Consider the following 19,663-nt stretch of genomic DNA (forward strand, 5'->3'; position numbering starts at 1 on the left):
CGAAGGCATAAAAACAAAATAAACACCTGCAAACGAAAGCATGACAAAGCATGACAGATTTTACACATCCAGAGGTTGTGGTGGCATTGAATCAATTTGGGCGGGGGGGGGAGGAGGTACTACTTTAAAACCAGTCTACCTAACAGTAACTTAAGGCTGCCTCACTCATAGATAGAGATGAGAGGAGAGCAGCGTTGAGAAGCCAGAAGACCAGTGTTGTCAGGATGTGACTGTGCTCTGATGAATGTGGACAGAGCCTTTGGAAACGGAAAACACCATTTTGCAGTTCTTATTTATTCCTACACTTTCTATTTTGTTCTCTCTGTCCCAAAACAAAACTCTAGCGTGCTCATTAAAAAACAAACAAACTAGATGAACAACAAAATTACTTTTTAAGCTCAGCATTAACATAACATTAACATAACATACACTGTGGCCAAACTTGGTTTCCAGAACTCTCACTCACTCAGCAAACCAAATGGGAACATATTATGCTGCCAGTTCTTTGAGACACCAAGTGTAGCTAGCTTGAACGACAGCCTATGAAAATCAAGGCAAGAGAAACTTGGGGGGGGGGCAGGGAGGGGGAAGCTTTAAATACCAGCAAGGTAGGCTGGGAGACAAAGTCTGCATCTGGAGAAGGTCCAACGAACAGCAGAGAATAAGGTGAGGAAAAAACACCCTCTTCCTTTTCTGGCAAATTAAACTCTGTCCAGGAGAGCCAACTTGCTGTAGTGGGTAAAGGCATGGGGTTAGAAACGGGGAGTTCTAGTCCTGACTTAGGCACAAAAACTAGCCGGGTGACCCTAAGCCAGTCACTCCCTCTCAGCCCTAGGAAGAAGACAGTGGCAAACCACTTCTGAAGAATGTTGGCAAGAAAATGCACGGACTTGAACATGTAGTCACCAGAAGTCATGACTGACTTGAAGCTAAGAAAAATAACCCGCCTCTATCCAGACAGTGATTGCTACCCGATTGGACCTACTCCAACAGTGTAGGAGCCTTCCTTCATGCCTCAGCCCCAATCTCCCCTTAGAAGGTGACTGCCTTTCCTGAGCTGGCATAGAAACATCTGACTTTAGAAATCCTCCTTGCTCAAGCATAGATGGGCCTTGGAGCCTGACTTGTCACACTCTTCTTCTCTTCAGCTCAGACTTGGGATCCTTGGGCCCTGTTAAGACTCCCACTTACATAATGATAAGGGTGGGAGATACTCCCGCAGGAACAAAGCTTTAAAACTGAATTTGCCCCGCAGGATGAAAAACCCATGATCCTCCCTTACTTTTCAGTTCATTATTTCAATCATCCTGTCCTGATTTTGCAGCCTGCCTTGTCTTCCCATCCCACAAAACCTCCCCTCTGTCTCTTTGCTGGAAGCAGAGTAGTCAACGATACTACCGTTTCCAACTGGGAGTCACAATGTGCCTTTTGTCCACAGTTGGTGCTCTCTCACTCAACCCTCTTCCTGAGAGCCTCCTCCAGAAAGAAGACGACGCTTGAGCCCTCCGGGCTGAGTGAGTGGCTTCATAAGGAGCAATCAATGGATCCCACAAAACCACATGGATTTTTCCTCGCCAGCTTCCTTGTCCTCGTGCTCTTGGGGGATCTCACAGAGGCCTGCTCCTGCAAACCAGCAAATCTCCGGGCAGCATGCTGCCGTTCTCCAGTTGGTGAGGTTTGGAGTCAATGAATACTTTTCTCCCTTCCATCTCTTACCTTTCCCCACTCCTCTACTTCGTAGGTTTTGCTTCCAGCATTAAACCTTCCAGTTGCTGCAAAATCATTCCTATGTCAATGAAAGCTGAACAAATTACTTCTTTCAGAAGCCTCTGTGGACTAGACTAACCAACTGTATACTGAGAATTCTGCAATTTAATACTTCTTACTGGAAAAGCCAGGTGTTGCAATGAAACGTATCAGGTAAACCGGCCATGAAAGCAGAGGAAAAAACTGTTAGTTCACAGGCTGGAGGTAGCTGTAATACAAGGGTGGAAGGAAGAAGCCAAGATTTCTTCTCCCTGGCAAGGGACAGTCAACTGTCCTGAAAAATTTCCTTCTGGTCTGCATTTCTAAAACCATTAAGCCCTGCCTGGGTTTCTTCTGCTAAGCTGAGTTGAAGAGTCAAACTAGACCAGGAAGCACTGAGAGATTTGTGATTTAGAGCCACGTCCTGAATAGGAAGTCTGGCACAGACAGACTTATTTTCTGGAGCTGTGCGAAGCTTTGAAGCAGGGCCTTGAAGCAACAGAGGTCACCTCGCTGCCAGCTTGCCCCTGGCTTCTTTCCTCTAAGATGAGCTGGTCAGGAGCTTTGGGCAATGGTGGCAGAAGCAGGCAGCACCAGCAGTTCATTTCCCCCAACGTCCTCTGGCCCAGAGCTTGGGCCAGCAGGCGCAAAGAAGGTGAGTGGCAGGTGAGGTACCACCCTCTCACCAGGGCTACATCCGCTTCCTCTGTCTCTGCATACCACAAGTCTTCCAGACTTGCCAGCTTTGGCAAGCGTGCTAGCATGTCCACAGTGTTGCAGTTGTGGGCCAGCCTGAAGGCCCCAAATTGCTGAACTGAGATGCAGCAGGCCATCTCTTCATTGCAGTGAAGCATATATGGTCACCTGGAACAGCTTGAAATGCTTCACTGAAGCAAATCTGGCTCATTTCACACAGTCTTATTATTCTGCATATTCAAATCTTTTTTACAAAATGTATCTGTCCTGTCTTTTCTTTTCCCCCTTTCCTTTTTCTTTCAGAGAAGCAATGGCGGAGCAAATATCAGGTTTACCATGGACGGAGCCTGGAGCGATCACAACTCTCATAGCTAAGGGCATCTGTATTTTCAGTTTCAACCCTGGGCCATCTTGGGCAGGATAGTTTTTTCCCAGTATAAAACAAACACATCTGGTTGGCTTTGGCAAAAGTACTTTTTCCAACAAAGGAAAATCTAGCCTTACTTTTTGCAGCCTTTCCCAAATCACATCCAACCAATCAGTGTAGTGTAATGGGTATGGTGCTGGACTAGAGAAATGCTGCCTTGAGCTGTTAGAGAAAAGGAGGAATAGAATAAGAATTCTTATGCACACACCTATACTGCACATTCACACAATACATATTCATCTCTCTCCCATTCTCATGCTCTCCTTTTCTCATTCATATATAGGATTGCTGGAAAGAAGGAAAAATCCAGGGTCCTACTTGTAAATGGCTGATATCCTTCTGAGAAGGATGGGAATTACACATCTTCTCATTCATCCATGACAGATACAAGTCATTCACCCAGAGAGAAGGCCTTCTCACCCAGATAAATAGAAATCTCACCCACCTAGACTGCACACAGTGGAACGGAGCGCTTGCTTTGCAATGATGGCCTAAGCTCGTATCTTCTTTACTTCTGAACTCACGCTTTAGCTTGCAAGCAAAGTAATAAGAAATGTAGCAGAGCACATATACACACCATGCATATTATGTATGAATTTCAGTTACTAGAATTCCTATGAGTAAAAGGGATCATAACTTTAAGAGCGGAACAAGTACATTATGCCAAGTTGGCTAGATGTCTATCACATCCAAGATTTTCTGAGGCAAGGAAAAGCTTTTGCCAGCACTTGCTACCTGAACCCTTTTTTAGGTGGAGATACTGATAATTGGGCAAGACTATCTGCCTGCAGAGCAGATACTCTACCATTGAACTATGACTTCTCCAAGAAATTAATCAAGTAAATCATCAGTAATATTCTCTTAGTCACGTTCTTTTTTTGGTAAGGATTAGAAAAAAATCTTGGATCCTGTTGGTGATAGACTCAAGTACTTCATGGCCAGACCAGTGGATACGTGGCAAGACAAACAGACAAAAATTAAGTCCAACTACTATTAATCCTGCTCCAGAAAAAAGAAAATCAGGGCAGGGGCTGATGGGCTTTCACATCCTTTCTCAACTTTATGAAGTGGACAGACTGGGATCTCTATTTTTTTTAACTAGGCTCTTTGCAGAAAGAAGGCTTCTTTCCCAATGCGTCATAGTCTGGCTATATGTAGGGTTACCAGACATATGAGCAGGCCAAGGAGGACATGGACAACTGGAAAGGAGGGAGAAGGACACGCTCACCGTTTAACTTTCTTGGCATCTCTAACAAAAAGTACAGCAAAAACCTGCAAATAAAACATACTTAGGCCTATGGAATTGCTTTTTCCAGCATAAGAAAGACTGGTTTTCAAGAACGTACCTGTATGCTAGTGATAATATAGAATCGACGACACGCTTAAATAACATAAATCTAGGCTGTCAAATCTGTTGATGGACACGGGAAAGAAAGAAGCAGACAATTTACAAGGTCATGATACACGAAAGTTTGAATGACTACTTACTGTTGTGGAAACAGTCCAAAAAACCCCCCAAGACACTCAAAAAGCCAGACAATATTTGATTTTAAGGCTATGCCTGCTAGACGGAGGATATGAGGACAAAAAGGAGGACGGGTCTAACTTTAGCTACATGATCACACAGTGGTGGACAAAAGCAATACAATTTTAAAGAAAGCAATGAGACCAAACTCTCTTTTTTTGCAGTGATGAGGGCCAAATTTATGAGCATCAGCAGGGACTCTGACCTTGATCCATATCTGCGACAAAACATCTATAGGATTATACCCACCAAGGTAAGCTCCTCCTCCTGAGACATATCAGGAGACACTGATGGGTGTCAGACAGGAACAGGGAGGTGGCATACATTCAGTCTTTGGTTCAGGGTTATGGTTCCTATCATGACAAATGCTCCTGGCCTACTCCTGTTCTGAATTTTCTTTCTGTCTGAAGGTATACAAGGGGCCAAAGAAACTAATACTTCAAGAGTCTCTCTATACCCCATCCTCAGATGCTTACTGTGGATATAAACATCGAGGCCCTCTCAAAGGAGAAGAATACGTATTTTCAGGTAGAGAATGCCAATTATCGATTATCAGCACAATTAATACATATAAATTAAAGTGGATGGCACCTTGCAAAAAAATCTTCTGTATCAGATTCAACATTCTGCTGCTTATAAAGTTAATCCTTTTGTACTACCATGACACGAGACCTCAGTGAACTGCCTTGACTATCATTGTCTCAGATTTCAAACATTTAGACTGAAAATGCCACAGGTACAGTAAGCTAAAAAGCGCTGAGAATGAGTCATTCACACTTTTCACTCCAATTTTGAAAAACCATACTTTGAAGAGGTGACGGTTAAAATGTTTTAAAGTTTTCCTGACTTTTTAGAGCTGATGCAAACCTTGAACAAAATTATGTAATGGATGCTAAGTTTGGTTCAGAAGCTAGAATGATTGTAAATAACCCAGGGTTTGCATAAGGAATTTATCTTGCAGGGAAAATCTAGCGGATTCCATGTGCAATGATTTTTTTAAAAAAAATCTGGAATGTAACCTCATAAGATTACATGAATCAAAGTCCTAGAAAAACAAATTGGTAACTAAGGTTGATTTCTAATGATGCTTAGGGGATACCATGTTACAAACTGAGTTCCTTTTCAACCTAGCCCTCTAAACAGCTACGCTTTTCCTTGGCGTGTCAGCCGCAGATGTGGTCTGGGACCATTAAAGGTATCCATTTTGTATTGGTTTCGCATGATTTATTGAAACATCTGCTGGTTTTGCGTGATGCTCTCGGTTTTGATCCTATGTATGTGTAACAGTAACTATAGATAAACAGTAAAGACCCCCAATCCCGGATGGCTTGTTCATAGAATACATAAATGCTCTGCCCCTGTCTTCTTCTAGGATGTATGTATTCTTGTTGTTGCTGTCATCATCAAGATCATCTTCATCATCATTTTCATTATTCCCAGTCTAGTCTACAGCCCTCCTTGGTCATCTTCCATCCCACCAAGGGGGGATAAGCCAAAGTCTGTGAGGCATTGTCAGTTGCCATAGAGAGATGATGCTTGTGTTAAAAGACTACAGATTTGTTGGGGGAAAGAAGAAAGCTGGGTTACTGTACTTGGAACTGACCCCTTTCCCTATTTAAATTGTGGCGCAAATGTCCCTCAGCAACTTTTTTTCTGGAATTAGACATCAAATTCTTCCCCAAATGAGGGGTCACTTTCAGCCTATTCTCCCACAGTCATGAAATACAATTCACACAGGTTTATGGAACAACAGTGAATTTCCACGCAGGTTGAGTGGCCGACGGAAGCTACTGTTCCTTCATACGGCGGTTTCACTTAGCCTATTGAGCTGGAATTTTGCCTTTTTCCACACTTCACTTCTTCCCACTGGTCTCCTGATATGATCTGCTCTTTTCTCTAAGGCTGGGTTTGTTGGTTTGTTTGTTTTTCCTTTATTCTCAAATCTTCTGGAAGTATAACACTCCCACAGGTCCTGGTGCATCCTTAGACTCAATTTTTCCCCCAACAAGCACTTGCAGATTACTTGCATGGCTTGGATTCCAGCTCCTGGTTGGCTCTCATCACCATGGTTTGAGTAGTTCTCTGCTAAAACACCAATGGCACTCAGTGTTTATTTTCTGCAGTATCTTCCCACTGAGCTGGAACACTACATTTTTGTTCAAGTTTGAATTCTGCATTTAGGATAGAGTGCAGAACAACTTTTCTGATATACACTGCTTGCAACACAACCATTCTTCAAATACTTGACACCGAAGTATAAGTAGTATCATGCTTTCAACTGAATCTACATTCTTACATTAACTCTTAATACCAACCAGAACTGCAGTCTACACAATCAGCATCTAGCTATATTTTATACATGTCTTTTATTCCTTTTCCTGAAAGTATAAATTAGTTCATGTCCTTTTTGAACAAAATCATGCAGAATGGTTCCCTTCGCATTATTTATTCAGGCCAAAATACTCAGTGTTTTTGGCATAAATTTACACTGCTAAAGCAGAGGCGTTCTGTTCCCAGGGCAAAGGACATACAGAACTTTGATTGTGAAGATGTTATCAGATTAGTGATTATCTTCAATTATTTCACTGAACTGAATCTAAATAGTCAAAAGGAAGACTGGGACCGATGTGCCACTCTGAGCGTTGAATTCAAGGGGTTGTGACAAATCACTGTGAACAAGTCCTTACAGTCTTCTGTTACATATTGACACCATCTTTATGTGCCTTTTCTATTTCAAAAGGGTCCAGTTTTGAGAATCGTGTCAGTATCTTACGGTGCAGCTTTGCAAAACCATGGAATCAACTAACTTCTGCAGAGAAAAAGATCCTGAACCATGGTGGTGATGAGATCTGCAGTTGCCCGTACTGATGGCCTTCCCTGTCGATAGACTAAAGCTTAGAGAACGGGAACTAAACAAGAAGAACTTAAGTGCTTGTTACAGGAAAGCAAACGTGTTTAAAAGTTTCATTTACTTATCAGATTTGTATGTTGTCAATGTCATTCCAGCTTGTCATGTATAAAATGATAAAATATCCACAGTAAATATCATCATTGATAAGCCATCATAAACAGACCCTGTACAGCCTACTATCCTAATCACAGTTTTCCTAAATACAGCAATCCTCTGATAATTACTTAACAGCTCACAATTTAACTTAACAGCAAGGTGCTATTCAAGTACCAAAGGCCACTGAAATAGTTCAGTCTTTACCACTTTCTGAAAGGATGAGGTTGGGGAGGCCATCTACTGTTCAAAGGGAAGCTTTTCCTTAATGTTGGTGCTGTGATGGAAAAACATAATCTCCTATTCTCAGCTCAGCCACGTTTACCTCATAGAAATCTGGGATTGCTATGATTTTGATCTACATATTGGAGAAGTCAGTTCTGGTTGAGAAGGTGGTCCTGAAGGTATTGTGGTGTCAAGTCACGTAGGGCTTTATTAGACAAAACCAGCACTTGGATTTGTACTCAGAAAATTAGCAGCAAACTCTGCAGGGCCTTGAACGCAAGTCCAATGTTCTCCTGGTAGTTAATACCTGGTAGTCACTGAGCAACCATACTCTGTATCAATTGATCTCTCTTTCCCTCTAGCTGAAACTGCCTAAGGAAGGAATTAAATCACTGTATCTCCACTCCCCAAACTTTGCAGGTGATCAAAAGGATAACAGGATTGATAGTATCAAAGCTGCTGACCAGTAGAACAGTGCTAGAAGAGGGCAACTACCCCAATCAAAATCCTGGCAAAGGTCATCAACTAGTACAACCAGTGTTCTTTCTGTCCCATGCCAGGGCCTAAATCCTGACTGAAAGGGATCCAAACGATTCGCTGCTTCTCCAGTGCTTTGTAGTTGCCTCCCCACTATCTTCTCAAACACATTCTTCTGGAAAGGAAGGATTGAGATGGGGTGATCCCCAAATTGGCCAGATCTAAGGTTAGTTTGAATGAGGGGACATATCACAGCCTCCTTCGAGGTTGCATGTACACAACCCTCCCACAATAAGTCATTCAACATCTCCTGGATCCCAACCCATTTGCAAACTCCCACAATCTCTTCCCATGTGTGGGTGTGTGCTAGTACACACCCCAATGTCACCTCCCTGGTGGCTTTAACCAACCAGGTAGCACAAGGATCTAATGCACAGGTGGCCACACTAGCGGCCCTGAGGACCCTGCCCATTTCCTCAGGTCCAACAGGATCAAACTGTTCCCATATAACTGGGCATGTCCACTCCCCAGGCATTTCCACTGGAGCTGCATCATGTTTAGTCTCAGCCAGGAATGGATCTGACCAATTTTATCTGTCAAGTGTTGGGCAAATTCCTCTGCATAGCCCTGTAGATGGTCCTCCAAGCCCCCCTTACCCAGGAGGGACTGGGTGACCTGGAACAGGGCCACTGGGTGACACTCTGTGGATGCAATAAGAGTGGAGAAATGATGACATTTCACCACCCTTACTACCATGAGGTAGGCCTTAATAGCAGCTCTAACCCATGCTCGGTCAGACTTGTCCTTAGTTTTCCGCCAGCGGCACTCTAGATGTCTCTTGGTCCGTTTTAGCTCTTTACCCTTAACTCTTCCATAAACCATGGGGAATGCCAAGGGCGATGGGGCAAGAGAGGACGCACAGGCGCAATCCTGTCCAAGGCCCTGGCCGCCTCCTTATTCCAGGCTGCAGCCAGGACCTCCGCTGGACCATGCAGCAAGGCCTCAGGAGCAACCCCTAGCTCCCGTTGGAACCCTTGCAAGTCCACTAGTCGCTGGGGGCAGACTTTCAAATAGGTCCCGCCTCCCTGAGAAGGGGGCAGCACAGGATAATCTCAAGGACACCAGGGAGTGGCTGACCATGACAAAGGGGACAATACCAAATCCCCCACCAGATCACACTGCCACTGCCCTGACAAGAAAACCAGGTCTGAAGTGTGACCACTGTCCCAAACTGGGCCATGGATGACCTGGGATAGACCCATGGCTGCCATGGTAGCCATGAATTCCCAAGCTGCCTCCAAGGCCAAACCCGAGGATGGCCAATTAAAGTCCCCCAAGACCATAAGCCTGGGGAACTCCACTGCCAACCCTGAGATGGCCTCCAGCAGCTCAGGCAGGGAGCTGGCCAGATCTAGGGTGTGCTTCTTAATGAGGGGGCATATCACAGCCTCCTTCCAGGTTGCATGTACACAACCCTCCCACAATGAGTCATTCACCACTTTCTGGGTCCAACCTGTCTTGACAGCAAAAATAAGCAGAAAGTGATAACTTCTTGCTGCTGCCTACTGTTTGCCTAGATTTTTGCAGCCCAGGTCTGGTGGTCCTAATTTAGTCTCTACAGATTTTGAATTGGGGTATAGAAGATTCTGCAACCCCAGCCTCTTTCCAAACTCCCACACTCTCTTCCCATCGTGTCCCAGTCCTGTTAGAAAAATTTATAGTGCTGGCATCAAAGAAAGGGAGATCTCCTCTTCTGCATCTAGCATGGAAACCCTGGCCTTTGAAGCTAGGAAAAACTAAACTGAAGACTAATCAGGGTGTAAAATGTGGAGAGACACTGCATGCTCCCTTGCTTATAATTGTGTATCTTGGGATCATTATGTGAAATTGACCGGCAGTAGATTCAGGACAGAGAAAAGAAAAGTACTTGTTCATACAAGCAAAATTAACTGACCACGTTTCTTATTGGACAATATGATAGCAGCCTTTTGCTAAGACAGCTATAAGAGAACATAAACAAAGATTGTGCCCTCCTATCCTCATGCTGGACTTCCTGAAAGATCTGGTTGGCTAATCCAGGAACTAGGCAATTGTTCTGATACGCCTGCATTCCTTTTACATTGCTATGTTCCCAAATGGATGGATGGATGTAACTGCACAAGGAGGTGGAACATGTAGAGGTAGTCTGGAGACAGTTCACTGCCCTTGCCTCATCAAGATCTGTGAGGCATTTGCGCGTGAGCTACAAGAATGCAACTCTTGCATGAACAGCTCTGTTGGTTCTGCAATGGCCAGGAAAATTTGATCGGCTTGTCTCGCTACTAGTACGGCCATGGAGTGTTCACATGTTAGGGCTGGATGTGGAAGCAGAAGTGCAATCCATTTTCAGCGTTCCAGTCCAGAATCCCCATTCTCAGGTGTAATGTCCATGAGATAGCACTGGCAAGACATGCTCTCTTGGTTTCCCCAGGCCTCACACGTTAAAGGGCTCCCAGAGGCCCTTAAATACCTGGCCCTTTCTCCAGGTGTTGGGCTAGAGTGTTTGGAGACCCTTGTGGGTGTCTGACATGTTTGTCTTCTTGGCCGGTTCTGCCATCTAGTTATTTATTTTATATTTGTATTTCAAATATGTCACTGCCCATCTCACTGTGGAGTGATTGTGGGTGGTTTACAGCAAAAACAGAATAAACATTAATTAAAATAGATAAATATTAATTAATTAAGTAAGTAATTAATTAATTAAAATATGCTAAAAATGAACTTCCTATATGATACTTCCAAGAGGCTGATTTTAATTAGTTGTTAATAACTCAGTAATAAGTTAATAAGTTAATAAAGTTACTGCTATTGTTATATGCTCTTGTATATTCCAAAATTTGGATTTTGAAAAAAGGGAAAACATATGTTCTTTGCTCACAGTCCTTTCTTCAGTTCTACTCTACACCAGCACCAGAACACCTGACAACTCCTATATTCCCTTCAGTCATATGATGTCACCTTATCTTGTCTCCAACCCAGAATTTATAAAGTCTGATGCCAACTCTCCCTGATCCTGAAAATCAGGTTTTCTCATTAACCTGACAGGATTCTGCCACAGTAACAAGGCATGGAGGGAAAAAGCACTTCCTTCCCTCTTTTTGATGAGGGGAGGTCACATAAACTTTTGCGTTACTTAGATGTATGGAAAGATCCCTTCCCTTAGTAACCGGTCAACAGGATATACCAGCCACATCAGGATCAATCATTCTCCTGCTTCATTTCTGTTTCCTAGACCATATTGTCCAGCTGTGTGTTCTTTCTTACTGTGTCTCACTTTGGCATGCCATACTCCAGGCACAAGCAGCACAACTTGCTGGCATGTTCTCTCACTGTCAGATTGAACTGGACCATAGGTCTTGTCAACTTCCTCTTCTTCTCCATTGTTAGTTGGAACATAAACTTGGATAATTGTCACATTAAAGGGCAGCCTGCGAAATCTAATTGATGTTACTCAGTCACTGACTGCTTCATATCCAAGAACTGTCCCTCTTATTTATCCTTCCTGACTACTAAATTGGATGAGTAAATAAGTTGTGCCCAAGGCTCACTAGAGCCAAAGCACTTCATGAGATGACAAGCTCCACATTTTAGGAATATAGTTAAAGAACACATTCTTCCCAAAATTGTCCTGGCACATGTAACAATTTGAAACCAGAACAAGGCTATAGCTGGGCAGGACCAAATCCTATGAGTTCAAGATCCCTGAAATTTCTTATACCACCACCATAAAAAATTGATTGTCTATCTCTTTTAAACCTTCTTTGAGGGGTCCAATGCTTTCTGAGGAGTTAATTTCATTTTTAGGTCATAAAGATATTTGACATTTCTTAACACTTGGACCCAGTGACTCTCCAAAACTGGATATTCCAATTCTTCATTCATTCATTCATTCATTCATTCATTCATTCATTCATTCATTCATTCATTCAGATATATAACTTATAATTTCATTTTATTTTCAAATTTCTTATAAAATTAAATTGTTAAACTTTTAGTATTTCACTATTAAAGTTCACCGTGTAGACTGGCTTCGTGCTAGTCTCTCTCTCTCTCTCTCAGCCCTAGGGAGAAGAAGGCGAGGGGGAACCACTTCTGACATCTTGCCAAGAAAACTGCAGGGACTAGTCCCAGCAGTCGCCAGGAATCAACAAGGACTCGAAGGCATAAAAACAAAATAAACACCTGCAAACGAAAGCATGACAAAGCATGACAGATTTTACACATCCAGAGGTTGTGGTGGCATTGAATCAATTTGGGCGGGGGGGGGAGGAGGTACTACTTTAAAACCAGTCTACCTAACAGTAACTTAAGGCTGCCTCACTCATAGATAGAGATGAGAGGAGAGCAGCGTTGAGAAGCCAGAAGACCAGTGTTGTCAGGATGTGACTGTGCTCTGATGAATGTGGACAGAGCCTTTGGAAACGGAAAACACCATTTTGCAGTTCTTATTTATTCCTACACTTTCTATTTTGTTCTCTCTGTCCCAAAACAAAACTCTAGCGTGCTCATTAAAAAAACAAACAAACTAGATGAACAACAAAATTACTTTTTAAGCTCAGCATTAACATAACATTAACATAACATACACTGTGGCCAAACTTGGTTTCCAGAACTCTCACTCACTCAGCAAACCAAATGGGAACATATTATGCTGCCAGTTCTTTGAGACACCAAGTGTAGCTAGCTTGAACGACAGCCTATGAAAATCAAGGCAAGAGAAACTTGGGGGGGGGGGGGGGCAGGGAGGGGGAAGCTTTAAATACCAGCAAGGTAGGCTGGGAGACAAAGTCTGCATCTGGAGAAGGTCCAACGAACAGCAGAGAATAAGGTGAGGAAAAAACACCCTCTTCCTTTTCTGGCAAATTAAACTCTGTCCAGGAGAGCCAACTTGCTGTAGTGGGTAAAGGCATGGGGTTAGAAACGGGGAGTTCTAGTCCTGACTTAGGCACAAAAACTAGCCGGGTGACCCTAAGCCAGTCACTCCCTCTCAGCCCTAGGAAGAAGACAGTGGCAAACCACTTCTGAAGAATGTTGGCAAGAAAATGCACGGACTTGAACATGTAGTCACCAGAAGTCATGACTGACTTGAAGCTAAGAAAAATAACCCGCCTCTATCCAGACAGTGATTGCTACCCGATTGGACCTACTCCAACAGTGTAGGAGCCTTCCTTCATGCCTCAGCCCCAATCTCCCCTTAGAAGGTGACTGCCTTTCCTGAGCTGGCATAGAAACATCTGACTTTAGAAATCCTCCTTGCTCAAGCATAGATGGGCCTTGGAGCCTGACTTGTCACACTCTTCTTCTCTTCAGCTCAGACTTGGGATCCTTGGGCCCTGTTAAGACTCCCACTTACATAATGATAAGGGTGGGAGATACTCCCGCAGGAACAAAGCTTTAAAACTGAATTTGCCCCGCAGGATGAAAAACCCATGATCCTCCCTTACTTTTCAGTTCATTATTTCAATCATCCTGTCCTGATTTTGCAGCCTGCCTTGTCTTCCCATCCCACAAAACCTCCCCTCTGTCTCTTTGCTGGAAGCAGAGTAGTCAACGATACTACCGTTTCCAACTGGGAGTCACAATGTGCCTTTTGTCCACAGTTGGTGCTCTCTCACTCAACCCTCTTCCTGAGAGCCTCCTCCAGAAAGAAGACGACGCTTGAGCCCTCCGGGCTGAGTGAGTGGCTTCATAAGGAGCAATCAATGGATCCCACAAAACCACATGGATTTTTCCTCGCCAGCTTCCTTGTCCTCGTGCTCTTGGGGGATCTCACAGAGGCCTGCTCCTGCAAACCAGCAAATCTCCGGGCAGCATGCTGCCGTTCTCCAGTTGGTGAGGTTTGGAGTCAATGAATACTTTTCTCCCTTCCATCTCTTACCTTTCCCCCACTCCTCTACTTCGTAGGTTTTGCTTCCAGCATTAAACCTTCCAGTTGCTGCAAAATCATTCCTATGTCAATGAAAGCTGAACAAATTACTTCTTTCAGAAGCCTCTGTGGACTAGACTAACCAGCTGTATACTGAGAATTCTGCAATTTAATACTTCTTACTGGAAAAGCCAGGTGTTGCAATGAAACGTATCAGGTAAACCGGCCATGAAAGCAGAGGAAAAAACTGTTAGTTCACAGGCTGGAGGTAGCTGTAATACAAGGGTGGAAGGAAGAAGCCAAGATTTCTTCTCCCTGGCAAGGGACAGTCAACTGTCCTGAAAAATTTCCTTCTGGTCTGCATTTCTAAAACCATTAAGCCCTGCCTGGGTTTCTTCTGCTAAGCTGAGTTGAAGAGTCAAACTAGACCAGGAAGCACTGAGAGATTTGTGATTTAGAGCCACGTCCTGAATAGGAAGTCTGGCACAGACAGACTTATTTTCTGGAGCTGTGCGAAGCTTTGAAGCAGGGCCTTGAAGCAACAGAGGTCACCTCGCTGCCAGCTTGCCCCTGGCTTCTTTCCTCTAAGATGAGCTGGTCAGGAGCTTTGGGCAATGGTGGCAGAAGCAGGCAGCACCAGCAGTTCATTTCCCCCAACGTCCTCTGGCCCAGAGCTTGGGCCAGCAGGCGCAAAGAAGGTGAGTGGCAGGTGAGGTACCACCCTCTCACCAGGGCTACATCCGCTTCCTCTGTCTCTGCATACCACAAGTCTTCCAGACTTGCCAGCTTTGGCAAGCGTGCTAGCATGTCCACAGTGTTGCAGTTGTGGGCCAGCCTGAAGGCCCCAAATTGCTGAACTGAGATGCAGCAGGCCATCTCTTCATTGCAGTGAAGCATATATGGTCACCTGGAACAGCTTGAAATGCTTCACTGAAGCAAATCTGGCTCATTTCACACAGTCTTATTATTCTGCATATTCAAATCTTTTTACAAAATGTATCTGTCCTGTCTTTTCTTTTCCCCCTTTCCTTTTTCTTTCAGAGAAGCAATGGCGGAGCAAATATCAGGTTTACCATGGACGGAGCCTGGAGCGATCACAACTCTCATAGCTAAGGGCATCTGTATTTTCAGTTTCAACCCTGGGCCATCTTGGGCAGGATAGTTTTTTCCCAGTATAAAACAAACACATCTGGTTGGCTTTGGCAAAAGTACTTTTTCCAACAAAGGAAAATCTAGCCTTACTTTTTGCAGCCTTTCCCAAATCACATCCAACCAATCAGTGTAGTGTAATGGGTATGGTGCTGGACTAGAGAAATGCTGCCTTGAGCTGTTAGAGAAAAGGAGGAATAGAATAAGAATTCTTATGCACACACCTATACTGCACATTCACACAATACATATTCATCTCTCTCCCATTCTCATGCTCTCCTTTTCTCATTCATATATAGGATTGCTGGAAAGAAGGAAAAATCCAGGGTCCTACTTGTAAATGGCTGATATCCTTCTGAGAAGGATGGGAATTACACATCTTCTCATTCATCCATGACAGATACAAGTCATTCACCCAGAGAGAAGGCCTTCTCACCCAGATAAATAGAAATCTCACCCACCTAGACTGCACACAGTGGAACGGAGCGCTTGCTTTGCAATGATGGCCTAAGCTCGTATCTTCTTTACTTCTGAACTCACGCTTTAGCTTGCAAGCAAAGTAATAAGAAATGTAGCAGAGCACATATACACACCATGCATATTATGTATGAATTTCAGTTACTAGAATTCCTATGAGTAAAAGGGATCATAACTTTAAGAGCGGAACAAGTACATTATGCCAAGTTGGCTAGATGTCTATCACATCCAAGATTTTCTGAGGCAAGGAAAAGCTTTTGCCAGCACTTGCTACCTGAACCCATTTTAGGTGGAGATACTGATAATTGGGCAAGACTATCTGCCTGCAGAGCAGATACTCTACCATTGAACTATGACTTCTCCAAGAAATTAATCAAGTAAATCATCAGTAATATTCTCTTAGTCACGTTCTTTTTTTGGTAAGGATTAGAAAAAAATCTTGGATCCTGTTGGTGATAGACTCAAGTACTTCATGGCCAGACCAGTGGATACGTGGCAAGACAAACAGACAAAAATTAAGTCCAACTACTATTAATCCTGCTCCAGAAAAAAGAAAATCAGGGCAGGGGCTGATGGGCTTTCACATCCTTTCTCAACTTTATGAAGTGGACAGACTGGGATCTCTATTTTTTTTAACTAGGCTCTTTGCAGAAAGAAGGCTTCTTTCCCAATGCGTCATAGTCTGGCTATATGTAGGGTTACCAGACATATGAGCAGGCCAAGGAGGACATGGACAACTGGAAAGGAGGGAGAAGGACACGCTCACCGTTTAACTTTCTTGGCATCTCTAACAAAAAGTACAGCAAAAAACTGCAAATAAAACATACTTAGGCCTATGGAATTGCTTTTTCCAGCATAAGAAAGACTGGTTTTCAAGAACGTACCTGTATGCTAGTGATAATATAGAATCGACGACACGCTTAAATAACATAAATCTAGGCTGTCAAATCTGTTGATGGACACGGGAAAGAAAGAAGCAGACAATTTACAAGGTCATGATACACGAAAGTTTGAATGACTACTTACTGTTGTGGAAACAGTCCAAAAAACCCCCCAAGACACTCAAAAAGCCAGACAATATTTGATTTTAAGGCTATGCCTGCTAGACGGAGGATATGAGGACAAAAAGGAGGACGGGTCTAACTTTAGCTACATGATCACACAGTGGTGGACAAAAGCAATACAATTTTAAAGAAAGCAATGAGACCAAACTCTCTTTTTTTGCAGTGATGAGGGCCAAATTTATGAGCATCAGCAGGGACTCTGACCTTGATCCATATCTGCGACAAAACATCTATAGGATTATACCCACCAAGGTAAGCTCCTCCTCCTGAGACATATCAGGAGACACTGATGGGTGTCAGACAGGAACAGGGAGGTGGCATACATTCAGTCTTTGGTTCAGGGTTATGGTTCCTATCATGACAAATGCTCCTGGCCTACTCCTGTTCTGAATTTTCTTTCTGTCTGAAGGTATACAAGGGGCCAAAGAAACTAATACTTCAAGAGTCTCTCTATACCCCATCCTCAGATGCTTACTGTGGATATAAACATCGAGGCCCTCTCAAAGGAGAAGAATACGTATTTTCAGGTAGAGAATGCCAATTATCGATTATCAGCACAATTAATACATATAAATTAAAGTGGATGGCACCTTGCAAAAAATCTTCTGTATCAGATTCAACATTCTGCTGCTTATAAAGTTAATCCTTTTGTACTACCATGACACGAGACCTCAGTGAACTGCCTTGACTATCATTGTCTCAGATTTCAAACATTTAGACTGAAAATGCCACAGGTACAGTAAGCTAAAAAGCGCTGAGAATGAGTCATTCACACTTTTCACTCCAATTTTTGAAAAACCATACTTTGAAGAGGTGACGGTTAAAATGTTTTAAAGTTTTCCTGACTTTTTAGAGCTGATGCAAACCTTGAACAAAATTATGTAATGGATGCTAAGTTTGGTTCAGAAGCTAGAATGATTGTAAATAACCCAGGGTTTGCATAAGGAATTTATCTTGCAGGGAAAATCTAGCGGATTCCATGTGCAATGATTTTTTTAAAAAAAATCTGGAATGTAACCTCATAAGATTACATGAATCAAAGTCCTAGAAAAACAAATTGGTAACTAAGGTTGATTTCTAATGATGCTTAGGGGATACCATGTTACAAACTGAGTTCCTTTTCAACCTAGCCCTCTAAACAGCTACGCTTTTCCTTGGCGTGTCAGCCGCAGATGTGGTCTGGGACCATTAAAGGTATCCATTTTGTATTGGTTTCGCATGATTTATTGAAACATCTGCTGGTTTTGCGTGATGCTCTCGGTTTTGATCCTATGTATGTGTAACAGTAACTATAGATAAACAGTAAAGACCCCCAATCCCGGATGGCTATATGGACATGTTCATAGAATACATAAATGCTCTGCCCCTGTCTTCTTCTAGGATGTATGTATTCTTGTTGTTGCTGTCATCATCAAGATCATCTTCATCATCATTTTCATTATTCCCAGTCTAGTCTACAGCCCTCCTTGGTCATCTTCCATCCCACCAAGGGGGATAAGCCAAAGTCTGTGAGGCATTGTCAGTTGCCATAGAGAGATGATGCTTGTGTTAAAAGACTACAGATTTGTTGGGGGAAAGAAGAAAGCTGGGTTACTGTACTTGGAACTGACCCCTTTCCCTATTTAAATTGTGGCGCAAATGTCCCTCAGCAACTTTTTTTCTGGAATTAGACATCAAATTCTTCCCCAAATGAGGGGTCACTTTCAGCCTATTCTCCCACAGTCATGAAATACAATTCACACAGGTTTATGGAACAACAGTGAATTTCCACGCAGGTTGAGTGGCCGACGGAAGCTACTGTTCCTTCATACGGCGGTTTCACTTAGCCTATTGAGCTGGAATTTTGCCTTTTTCCACACTTCACTTCTTCCCACTGGTCTCCTGATATGATCTGCTCTTTTCTCTAAGGCTGGGTTTGTTGGTTTGTTTGTTTTTCCTTTATTCTCAAATCTTCTGGAAGTATAACACTCCCACAGGTCCTGGTGCATCCTTAGACTCAATTTTTCCCCCAACAAGCACTTGCAGATTACTTGCATGGCTTGGATTCCAGCTCCTGGTTGGCTCTCATCACCATGGTTTGAGTAGTTCTCTGCTAAAACACCAATGGCACTCAGTGTTTATTTTCTGCAGTATCTTCCCACTGAGCTGGAACACTACATTTTTGTTCAAGTTTGAATTCTGCATTTAGGATAGAGTGCAGAACAACTTTTCTGATATACACTGCTTGCAACACAACCATTCTTCAAATACTTGACACCGAAGTATAAGTAGTATCATGCTTTCAACTGAATCTACATTCTTACATTAACTCTTAATACCAACCAGAACTGCAGTCTACACAATCAGCATCTAGCTATATTTTATACATGTCTTTTATTCCTTTTCCTGAAAGTATAAATTAGTTCATGTCCTTTTTGAACAAAATCATGCAGAATGGTTCCCTTCGCATTATTTATTCAGGCCAAAATACTCAGTGTTTTTGGCATAAATTTACACTGCTAAAGCAGAGGCGTTCTGTTCCCAGGGCAAAGGACATACAGAACTTTGATTGTGAAGATGTTATCAGATTAGTGATTATCTTCAATTATTTCACTGAACTGAATCTAAATAGTCAAAAGGAAGACTGGGACCGATGTGCCACTCTGAGCGTTGAATTCAAGGGGTTGTGACAAATCACTGTGAACAAGTCCTTACAGTCTTCTGTTACATATTGACACCATCTTTATGTGCCTTTTCTATTTCAAAAGGGTCCGGTTTTGAGAATCGTGTCAGTATCTTACGGTGCAGCTTTGCAAAACCATGGAATCAACTAACTTCTGCAGAGAAAAAAATCCTGAACCATGGTGGTGATGAGATCTGCAGTTGCTATTTGGATGGCCTTCGCTGTCAATAGACTAATGCTTAGAGAACGGGAAATAAACAAGAAGAACTTAAGTGCCTGTTGCAGGAAAGCAAACATGTTTCAAAA

General features: G+C 43.0%; 1 protein-coding gene and 1 long non-coding RNA gene across 3 annotated transcripts; both read left to right on the forward strand.

Moving 5' to 3' along the window:
* Positions 1-600: 600 nt before the first annotated feature.
* Positions 601-7,448, forward strand: LOC103067034 (metalloproteinase inhibitor 1). Of its 2 annotated transcripts, XM_088137860.1 has the most exons (5): positions 601-1,039; positions 1,439-1,670; positions 4,559-4,647; positions 4,805-4,922; positions 7,135-7,448. In XM_088137860.1, exons 2-5 carry the CDS (start codon positions 1,541-1,543, stop codon positions 7,260-7,262), a joined length of 465 nt encoding a protein of 154 aa, XP_087993986.1. In that variant the 5' UTR covers positions 601-1,039; positions 1,439-1,540; the 3' UTR covers positions 7,263-7,448. The 2 variants fall into 2 exon arrangements, with proteins under 2 accessions (XP_087993986.1, XP_087993985.1); XM_088137859.1 differs by having other exon boundaries at positions 601-1,670.
* A 5,453-nt stretch (positions 7,449-12,901) lies between these two features.
* LOC148216259 (uncharacterized) lies at positions 12,902-17,243 on the forward strand. The gene is made up of 4 exons (XR_015795655.1): positions 12,902-13,340; positions 13,740-13,971; positions 16,859-16,947; positions 17,105-17,243. It is a non-coding gene; the product is annotated as an uncharacterized LOC148216259 (long non-coding RNA).
* Positions 17,244-19,663: the final 2,420 nt, after the last annotated feature.

This window comes from Python bivittatus, unplaced genomic scaffold (genome assembly GCF_059951505.1).
Source record: "Python bivittatus isolate LINGU-HERP-01145 unplaced genomic scaffold, Pbiv_v1 ctg000220_np1212, whole genome shotgun sequence".
In the NCBI taxonomy this organism is placed as follows: Eukaryota; Metazoa; Chordata; class Lepidosauria; order Squamata; family Pythonidae; genus Python; species Python bivittatus.